Source organism: Crassostrea angulata, chromosome 7, assembly GCF_025612915.1.
Source record: "Crassostrea angulata isolate pt1a10 chromosome 7, ASM2561291v2, whole genome shotgun sequence".
Classification (NCBI taxonomy): domain Eukaryota; kingdom Metazoa; phylum Mollusca; class Bivalvia; order Ostreida; family Ostreidae; genus Magallana; species Magallana angulata.
Genome location: NC_069117.1, coordinates 42,493,487 through 42,504,372, shown reverse-complemented (window position 1 = coordinate 42,504,372; position 10,886 = coordinate 42,493,487). Strand labels below are relative to the sequence as shown.

Genomic DNA, 10,886 nt, shown 5'->3' with positions numbered 1-10,886 from the left:
ATATCAATTAAATTCTAAAATGATACCTAATTAAACGTTTAATTCGAATTAAAATGGTTATAATTAAAATATGTTGCTGCCCCATTTTTAATAATACAGCACCCATTACAATGCGAGAAGCACGATGCAGTATGCTCTTTGAAAATCAGTACTAAGATTTTAAAGATTTCCTACGTTTGAATTTATGTTAATTTGTATAAGGTTAAATCTAATTCATTTACATCTTTATATAATATTATTTTGCTTTATTTAAATTAATATATTTGTTTTCAGTAATTATTCTTCATAGGGTTTCTTCTATGAAGTAACAATATTTATATTTAAGTTTCGCGTTTAATTGCGAAAGTTACGCGTTTATTCGCGAAAGTTACGCGTTTATTCGCGAAAGTAACGCGTTATATCGCGAAAGTTTCGCGTTTATTCGCGAAAGTTACGCGTTATATCGCAAAAGTTTCGCGTTTATTCGCGAAAGTTTCGCGTTTATTTGCGAAACTTACGCGTTAAATCGCGAAAGTTTCGCGTTTATTCGCGAAAAAAATATTTTTTTTACCTACGAAAATGAGCTCAATGGGCTTTCGTAAAAACGCCTAATTTTTCCCACCAATAAATGATTTCATTTACGATTTTTTGTTCCAAAAGGCTATCAATTTTTTCCCTGAAAAAAAATATCTTTCTGACAAAACAGCCACACAATTGCAATGGAAAAAGAACGAGCAATGAAAACTTGTCTGAGATAGATATCAGAATGTAGCAAATGTTTCACATTTATAATTTTGGGGCCAGAATGGAGACAGAGAAACAACAACAAAATCTGTTTGAGTGACAGAGTCATTGGTAAAAGCTCTGTAAATTGTAAAAAGAGGTTCAACGCCCATAACAGAAGCAAGCAAGAATACAAGATAGCAAGCAGATTTATGGGACTTTGGGATGAACATTTGTTGAAGGAAAAGGAGAGAGAAAAAATACATTGGTAAATAAAAAATGAGGTGTCTGCCGACTGACATGAGTTGCATACATGTGTATTAAATAAAATGCAATTCTCCTAGAATGTAGATAAACATGAAGACTAATTCTCCATGGTTAGTCAAATCCAAACTTTGACATTCCGTAATGTTTTGGGGTTTCTGTCCAAAACATTTTTACTGACATAGCAAAAAATCACGAGTGTTTAATAATTTCTATTATAATTTTTACATAATACATGTATGTAAACCAAATCAAACAAAAGATTAAAAATGACATTTTTTTCAATGCTAGTGAAATGTATTTCAAAGCAATTTAAGAGCAGATAGCGTCAACTCATTTTACTTCTGCGTAATTTCCAACTATCCATTTTGATGCCTTTGCTAGCTAGGTGTATCCAGAAAATGTTGTATGCAACAAAATGCCTGTTTTTCGACATCAGTAATCCTTAAACCAAAGCGAAATGCATGTATGTTCATATTGCATTCTAGTTTCATGCCAAACTCTGTGGAATCATATAACATGTTTTAAATTGTTATTTTTTTTAAGGAAAAAAAAATTAAACGGAATCTTACCATGCATATGGTATTTGTGCATGTCAAATCTACAATGTTTTCCATGAACAATTTTACAAAAAATATTTATCGTATACTAATTCTTTTTGACGCAAGTTATGTACTATTTCCAATGCAATGCTTCCATCAAGTCTGCATGAACCCCCCCCCCCCCAAAAAAAAATGCGTTTTATTGTATAGGTAAAACAGAATACATGTATATAGATATGTTGTTGCACTTGCAAAAAAAATTGGAAAAGGGCAGTTTTTCTTTGTATTCCTCTCTCTTCTTTCCCATGTGAGAGCTACATCCTTTTGTCAAACTGTATTGAATTCAATATGGTACTAGTGATTCTGTTTGCTGGAGAGAGAGAGAGAGAGAGAGAGAGAGAGAGAGTTGGTTGACTTTGAAAATCTACGAATTTGTTTAAAGCATATCAATTTTGTAAAGCATTTTAATTTAAACTGATAAAAATTTCAACTGAGGACTTGCCGCTAAAAATGTCATAGAACAGATGTTTAAAAAAAAAATTCTCCTTTTTTCTCAAAGTATATATTTATTTATGGATTCATTCTTTGATTCTTACGAGGAATACAATCGAACTTATTGAATCAGCTTATACATTAAAGTTAAGAAATGCATTGCAATAGAATTATCAAATAAAAAAAAAATCGAAATAAGATGATTAAAATTCAATACCTTAATATAATCTTATTGAAAAAAGGTCTGTGCTAATAACGAATCCCCCCAATCGACTCCCCATCCCCTTTATCACAATTCTAATCAGCACCTATAACAAAAGAAATTTGAATCTTATGTATTTTTTTTTATTCTGATTAAACATACAAGAGAGAGAGAGAGAGAGAGAGAGAGAGAGAGAGAGAGAGAGAGAGAGAGAGAGAAAACGTCGGTAATAAAGGTATTTCATAGGAGTGACGTCCCTTACCAAGAACTCTTTAGATGTTAAAGTTAAAATCAGAGGTACTAAAAATCGCGAATTTGCATGATATCGAAAGTGGAAGAATCTGAATGAAATGCTGCCAATGCCCAAGAAAATTCAGTGAATTAATTTTGATAACATTTCCCAAACAATGGCTGGTTTGGAAGAGCTCGGAATACCTGGTGGAGAATTTCTCCGCGAGTCGTTAACAAACTGTGCTGACCCACTTGCAGCGATAGAGGAATTTCAAACTGACAATGGCATATTATTGCCATCGCTAAGGCCTGCGTTACCTTTCGTGGACTTGCATGATATAAAGCGACTTGATTTCCATTCTTCGGTTCTTGAAGAGTTACGGGAAAGACTAGTCCAGCAGATATCGGACGTAGCATCTGGGGATAATGAAGAAAGGTACAAAAAACTGGAGAGTTTATTGGAGAAAAGTTTCCCAGTGATAAAGGTGAAGAGTTTAAGACCAGTAGTTATGGCAATCCTTAAACATCTCCCCCAAATTAAGGATGAATACTTAGAGAAGATTCTGGACGATAAGGAATTATATGCAGAAGCAGCTACAGAAGTGAAAAGACAAATTTGGTCGGACAATCAGGCGCTATTTGGAGACGAAGTTTCACCTTTGTTGTCACAATATATCAAAGAAAAAGAAAATTCCCTGTTCTCGCATGAAAATAGTGCTCAGACATTTTACCTTGCATCTCCAAAATTAAGAAGACAGAGTGAAGTAGTTCAAAGACTTGCCGATATGGTCGGCAAAAATGTCAAATTGTATGATATGGTTTTGCAGTTTTTGAGAACTCTTTTTCTAAGAACAAGAAATATGCATTACTGTACTCTAAGAGCAGAACTTCTGATGGCTCTTCATGACCAGGAAGTTAATGACATCTGTTCTATAGACCCCTGTCATAAGTTTACTTGGTGTGTTGATGCATGCATTAGAGATAAATTCATTGACAGTAAGAGATCCAGAGAGTTGCAAGGCTTTTTGGATGGAATCAGAAGAGGACAGGAATTTGTTCTTGGGTAATAAATGAATACTGTAGTCATTGTAAAAAGTGAAATAAATACAGTATGAAACTTCTGTTTTGGTATAACTATATTATTCTCTGTAAAAATTGAGAAAATGTTTTTGTTTCATGAACTATTATCATTTGTGTAAAGTTTTGAAAAATATGGGTGTTTTAGGGATCTTTCCATGGTGCTGTGTGACCCATTCTCCATGAATACAGTTGGGCTCTCGATGATGAGGAACTTGCAGCACTGTTTAAATAATGAGTCTTTGCCAAGGGTATGCATTTAGAAGCTTAACTTTTAACAAATGATGAATATCATAAGTTTTATTTTGTCTTTATCTCTTGAATTAACAAAGAAAATCAAATTACATGTAAACTGTACTTCATCCAACATTTTGAAAATATTATAAAAGTCTGTATTACTAAATATTTCATTGATTTTATTTTTAACATTCAGTTCACAAAAGTTTGTGTGACTTATAAGGTACCGAAATGTCCCTTAGTAAGTGATTCTTCCAATTTCAGGATAGCTCTGAGATTGTGTTGCTGGTGAGGATGATGGGACTTGGTCTAGGGTCTTGGGACATGATTGACAGCCAGCTCTTTAGGGAACCAAAATTGGTAGGACTTACTTTTGTGCACCTGTAGAAATTTGCTGGAAAATGTTGGATACTATCTGATTAAACACAAGCAATAATCAAAGTTTGTAATCTTGCTACTATATTTGAGCTGGCAGCATTGCAATTCACACGTTTTGTGAGTTTTCTCAACTGCAGTTGATTGTTTATTCAAATAAGCTTGAAGATATGTGCCAGTAATGTCAATGGTTGAATTTAGTTAAAAATTTTAACACAATAGTAAAAAACACCAGATAAATAGAAAGAGTATGAGACTTTTAAACCTTTTTTTCTTCAAGTAAATTCCAAATATTATTAGAATTTCAAGAGAGTTTTTATTATACCGAACCAAGCTGACCTAATATTTTATCATTGAAATGATATTTAAAAATGTAAATGAAAGCCATCTTTTCTTCCTGTATTTAGGAATCATCACTGTTCACCAAGTTCTTGCCCATGATATCTTCGCTAATGGTGGAGGACCACACACGGGTCCTGTCGGCCAAGCTACCGGAGGAGCCACCCCTTAGTGCCACCCCTCCCTCTGATCTGTTTCTGACTTTTGTTAAAGAGAATCCCATAGCCAGCTTCACAACTCTCTACTATTCTTTGCAGGTGAAAAAAAAAATTCACCTTTATTTTTAAACAAATTTAGATAGGAAATAACAATGAATAGTCTTGACTTTATGCATTTATCTTAGAGTTAGTTCCCTTACATAAGACAGATATCAAGAATTTTTAAAATGTCCTCTTTTCTCCTCTTGAACCAGGTGACCAGGATGAAGGACAGGGTGGCAGCGTGTAACATTATCCCCGTTCTTGTACATTGTGAAAACGAGCGTGCTTACGAAGATACCTTTCTGCACTCTCTCATCTCATTCCTCATCGCCATGTCTGATGAATTCGCTCACGACGATTTCTGCAGTGTTGTGTTTGATGATTATCTCCTTGTACGTACATATGCATATACACAGGTTGAAAAACATTTATTTGGTTCTAATCTTTGGATAATTAAGACGTAACAATTAAACTGATTAATGAGTATTCATTTTAATTGCATTTTTAATGTCCCAAAAAAGAGTGTCATAGCTGCTCAAACAGTTGTACTTGTGAACATTTTTTCTTTACAATAAGAATTTTGTCATCTTTTTACTTAAGATAAAAAAGAAGAAATCAAGAAAAAAAAAAGAAATGATTACCTAAAAGTAATATTAAAATATATACCAGTATGCAAGGTCCAATCAGTATGTTCTAGCAAGTATAATCAGCTGGTTGGAAATAATTAAAGATAGAATTTTGATTTAGTATAGCAGTATGACACATATTAACTTCATTCATTGTTTATCCTCTAGCCTGGCATATCTAGAGAAAATGTTTTCCGTCATCTTCTTCGTCTGCTGTGGTACATACACCCCAAAGTTCCACAGGGTCGACTGCAGGCCATCTTGGATGGCACACTGCCCAACAATGAGGTAGAATATTCTTTATGATATAGAGTTATATTCCCTGTTTTATAGCTTACAAATAGCAGTGTGATTAAATTCATATTGTTATACTGGTCAATTATCAGATACCTATGACCAGTCTTGCACATACTTAATGACTCTGGGCCGCCTAGCTGAATTTTTCTTTTTGATTGGAATTTTGATTGGCTTCAGACCATCTCTGTGAAGTAAATCCTTCCAATTGTGTCATCTTTCCTCAAGCATCTATTAACATCTGCATGTTTTCATACTTTGATTTCCATTTATTTTTCAACTCTAAAAATTAAATATCTTCCCTTTTTCATTTGTTGATTGATTAAGAATAATAAATATCAGAATGTCATGAAAACCAAGAAAATTTAAGGGAGTTGGCCAACAGTCAATGTGTGTGTTAGACTGGCCTTGGGTTTCCGATGATGTGCCAGTACTTGTCTTTTTCTGTTAGTGATGAATCACTGTATGACCCAAGTTCACAATTTTTCTCCATTGCCATTGACAGCACAGTGAATGTGTTCACACTATTTACCAACAACTGACAGACAAAATCAATGCCTGGCAGCCAAGTCCAGCAACTCCGCAGGAACAGCTCGACTCACCGCTCATGAGTGTACCTACACCAGCTCCTCTGTAGACCTGAACGGATAGAAAATAGTTCCAACAAAACAAAGTAGAGACTGATAAGAGACTCTCATGGTGTGGAATAACAAATCATTGTACACTTGATTGATGAGTCAAAAAATTAATGTGTTCAATTTTAAGATAATAAATCATTGTTAGAATCTCAACTTCAATATTAAGTTTTTTTTACTTTGTTTAAATGTTGTGAGGGGTTGAATTGAATAAATAAGTTGTTTTTTGTAAGTTTGGAATGCCATCCACAATTTTTTTTGAGAAATCTTCCTTAAGTCGTTTAAATGTAATAGTGCAAGTGAAATGTTTATGCTGCACTATAAAACTGCCAAAGTGGCATCTTTATGTTCGCCTCTTTTCATTATTCCATCATGATACATGGGTGTAATTTTAATTTGTAATTTGAATATGTAATTTTCTTTGCTTATTAACAGATTTTTTTCAAGATGAATTGGCTAGTTTTATACAGTCATACACTTTCAGCAAAGTTATGGTTCTTTGACTTTAACAGTAAATATCTAAATTCATTTAAAAGTTTCACCAACTTCTTGCAGACACCAATCTAACTTTACACAGTATACGTGATTTACAAATCAAATTTAAGTTTGAGTTTCATAGGGGTATATCAAATTTCATTAGAATTTTTAACCTTGGACTTTTAAATTTTTGTTCTTCTTCAAATTTCAAAGGTTTCGCATGTAGTTGAGCAGATTTTTTAGCACGCATCTCTCTATTTTGATGAATTCACTTTGACTTGTAATACTTTAAACTTGCCTGCAGGTGTGACAATTGTGTCATACTGACACGTCTAGATTTTGCTATGCCGGATGCATACTAACATTTACTACTGGGAAGTGAGGGATAGATAGATAGTTTCCTGTCCTAGTAAAACATTGACCTCTTCTCTGATTAAATTGAAACCTGAACACCACTCTTAAACGTACATTTCATAAACTTGATACCAAAATCTTTTCATTCATATTCTATTTTTAGAACAAGGCGGTATAATATTCTCAAAGTTTCAAAGAAAGAAACTTAACTATAATTTTTTATTTTTATTTTGGGCAACTTAATAATGTTTGTGCTGAAAACTGTATTCATCCTATTGAGCGTTTCTTCTGGTAAGCACGACTAGCTCATTTTTGAAACCACTGCGATTATGGCCCCCATCCAACCATTAATGTAATACATGTAGTACTATGGGGAGAAACAAATGCCTGTTCAACCTCAGTACTGCATTAAATTTCATGGTGCATGTTATTTCAGGTCAAGGCTTTTTATTAATTAATTTTCTAAGTCTTTGGGGTATTTAAAATGATGATAATGGCACTGTCATTGTATAACCACAGAAGGAATTGGAATGGTATACCGGTACTTATTGTATTATTATGCAACATTCTGCAAGAACTATACAGCAATACATGTGTATTGTGGTTACATTGTGTTTGGTTGTTAAAAAACAAAAACATAACATATTGGTGCTTTCTCCACTATCAATCACAAGACTGATTTACATAAAACAGAATCTGATGAATAGATTAAGTGTGAGTGATGACTTTCACAGATTAATTATTCTCTGGGGGGGGTTAATGAGGCGCCCTATCACTTCCCTATGGGTCCAGACCCACCCAAATGTCTTAATTCCAAAGTCCCTAGGGAAAAAAAAAACATCTTGTGGGAGGAAGTTTACAAAGCCTTCTGGGATTTTAGTACTGCCGCGTACATGTACTTTGTGGTTGTGGTGATTTAAGAAGGTCGGGGCTCATTAATGTTTTTTTTGGGAAGAAGTCGTTGAATTGGTTGTTAATTTGGCCACACCTCTTGTTATCTGCAAGTTTAAGTTTGTGTAATTAAAACGTGCAATGTGTAAAGACCCTGATATATGCAGGTGTTTGTCACTTCGTCTCAAGTAATTTTCCTCGAGATAAAATGAACGACTCTGGTTCAAACATCAACCAATAGGAGGGGTTTATACATTTATTTTGATAATAAATGGTATAAAGGGTTGCCAAGATTACATTTTAAAAAAAACAAAGTCTCTGATGCAGTCTGTGTATCTGTTTCTTGTTAATTGTTTTTGACACGCAGCGTTTCTAAATGTTTAATTCATTATAGCGCTGTTTTGTCCCCTTGATCCCGTCAGAGTCGCTTCTTTATTTTTCAAGATCACTAGTACTCTTTCTGGTTAATGTTTCGCCATTGTTATATAGAAAAACACAATTGAACAAGATTTGCATAACAAGTTTTGCCTTTCACTCTCTGTCATATAAATTGTTTGATTTTAAAAATGTCCACAGAGTATGCGTTATTAAAGCTATAAGAGCATTGCTATTTTAAAACATCAATCATAAATTGCATGAACTCGATTCATCTTGCAAAGGGGAGTAGAATATGACTATTGGCTAGGGGATTGGGACCTTACAAATTGTTTGTGTTTAGTATCACACCTGCTTTGCGAGATCACCTGTTCAACAGCGAACCGTACACAACTACTGGTAAACCCTGCAGACAGATTACAGACAGATTGCTCATACCAGGCTATGCTTTGATTTTAAACCAATTCATGTTGGGCCTAATCTTGATTTCAAAATATGCACGTTTATAAATTTAGCACATGTATATTTAATCTAGATCTAACTATGAGAAATATTTGTTTGAAACAATGGGACATTTAAACTAGAATAAATATATGACAGGTTATTTTTCATGCAGGTGAAATCTATATCATGGAAACAGTTGCAAACAACCCTGAAGATGGACAGACAGAAATTCTTTTTTCTCATGCACAAGTGGAGAGGTTCAGAGAAAATTATGTATGCAGTTGTTTGATGCATTTCACTATCAAAAGTTTTATCAGCAAACTGCAAGAAGAGTGCCTCAAAAGTACAAGCATTTACTCTGATCTTATATGCAGTACTTTTTTTGTATGCTTATAACCAGTACTAAAAGTGAAGTGTATCCTAAGTAATGAAGGGCGGAACATCCAAGTCATATATTTCTCAATTAAAACCAAGTTAATGCGTGGTGTTGTAGAAATATATAGGACCCATTAAGTACTAGCTCATTCAAACATTTTAAACATATATCTAATACACATACAGTTCTTTGCGCTCGTTGATTTTTAATGCCAACATTTTTTAAGAGGCCCGATGAATCATTGTGCAAATTAAGCTGTTACGGCTTAATGAATATTCCTAGTCGAGGAAACGTTAAAACAAAACGAAGATTGTACGAGAGAGAAGATCTGGTTTATGTATGCATGAATTCATTATGCATGTATATAGATATATAACTGTACAAAACAATTTTTCACCACAGCAAAATCCTGTGTGCAGGCACTAATAAGCTCAAAGTCAAAAAAATTAAGAAACAAAGCATATAACAATCACATATACATGTACAATGTCGTAACAAGCATATATATACGTAATCCATTGTAGAAGAAAATAAAAAACCGAATTAAATTCTTGTCATCCGTAATCCAGGAATATCTTAATGAACACGCTAGCACCTTTCTGGTTTACAAAGACATTTAGAAATCAGGAATGTCAACTTGAAGACCTTCATATTCTAACATTCCAGTGGTACAGGAGAAAAGTCAAACATAAAATTAGATTTTCTTAACAAAAAAATACAATTTAAACCACAGAAACTTACATCTCTATACTTTCTGCCATTTATCATATCACCAAAAAAAAATGTTTGAACAACTTGATAAATTTGACAAATTCTGTCTAACAAAGCAGAACAGCTGTTTAAATTTTTGTTGGGGTCTCTCCAGTAAATATGAATTTCACTTTTAATTAACGAGAAATTTAAACATGCATGATATATTTTGTTGGTTGATATAAAAGGGGTCACAGAGCGCATTTGACTGTCAGTAACCAAGGAAGATATTTCTAATACATGAACAGGAAATTTTTCAAAACCCAAATAAATCAGTTTCCTTAAATTTGTCTCTATTTGAATAAAATCAAACATTTTTATTAAAGCCATATATGAAATAAATGTATCGATCAATATTTAGTTTTAGGTTTGAATGTTTGCGATAAACTTTTATATACTTAACGTGTATTTTAAACATTAAAGTAATTCACTCTTAGATTTTGAAAAAAAAAAAACATTTACAAAAACACAATTAAGATATTAAAGTGTGAAAAAATTGACATATGTTGGCTTTGAAATTTATAAGAGTGATATATTCTAAATGTGTTGGGATTTACTGGCTGGAGGAGTTTAAAGGGTTTTTTCTAGTCCTAAATTTTAAAAGTCATTGAATGTATACCATCAAAGTGTATATAAACACACAATTCAAAAAAAAAGTTTACACGTATATGTTTAAACTATCAACACTTCTGTGGTAGGTTTTGGTGTTTTTAAATGCGTTGAATGAGCAAGCCCCCTCTTATGATATCACTCCAGTAGGTGTATACAGTGTGGTATTATTCCTTGGTTTTATGTACATTTTTGTTGAACACTTCTGAAGTTTTAAGTAAACAATTTACTTACTGCATGGGAACCAAAACATATTAGTACCCCCCCCCCCCCCCAACCCAGTAATATATTAAAGTACATGGAAGTCAGTAATTTATTGTTTATAATATAAATTCTGAAAAATTACATTAAAATAAAATTATTGTACATGTTCAGTATAAACAATACAGAGGGG

At 33.2% G+C, this 10,886-nt stretch overlaps 1 protein-coding gene across 1 annotated transcript; it reads left to right on the top strand.

Annotated features, from left to right (window-relative positions):
• The first annotated feature begins 2,479 nt into the window (after nucleotides 1-2,479).
• Nucleotides 2,480-10,315, top strand: LOC128157298 (negative elongation factor B-like). Its single transcript, XM_052819791.1, has 7 exons — nucleotides 2,480-3,496; nucleotides 3,659-3,761; nucleotides 4,012-4,107; nucleotides 4,530-4,718; nucleotides 4,874-5,053; nucleotides 5,456-5,575; nucleotides 6,087-10,315. The coding sequence occupies exons 1-7, from the start codon at nucleotides 2,610-2,612 to the stop codon at nucleotides 6,216-6,218; spliced, it is 1,707 nt and encodes a 568-aa protein (XP_052675751.1). The 5' UTR covers nucleotides 2,480-2,609; the 3' UTR covers nucleotides 6,219-10,315.
• Nucleotides 10,316-10,886: the final 571 nt, after the last annotated feature.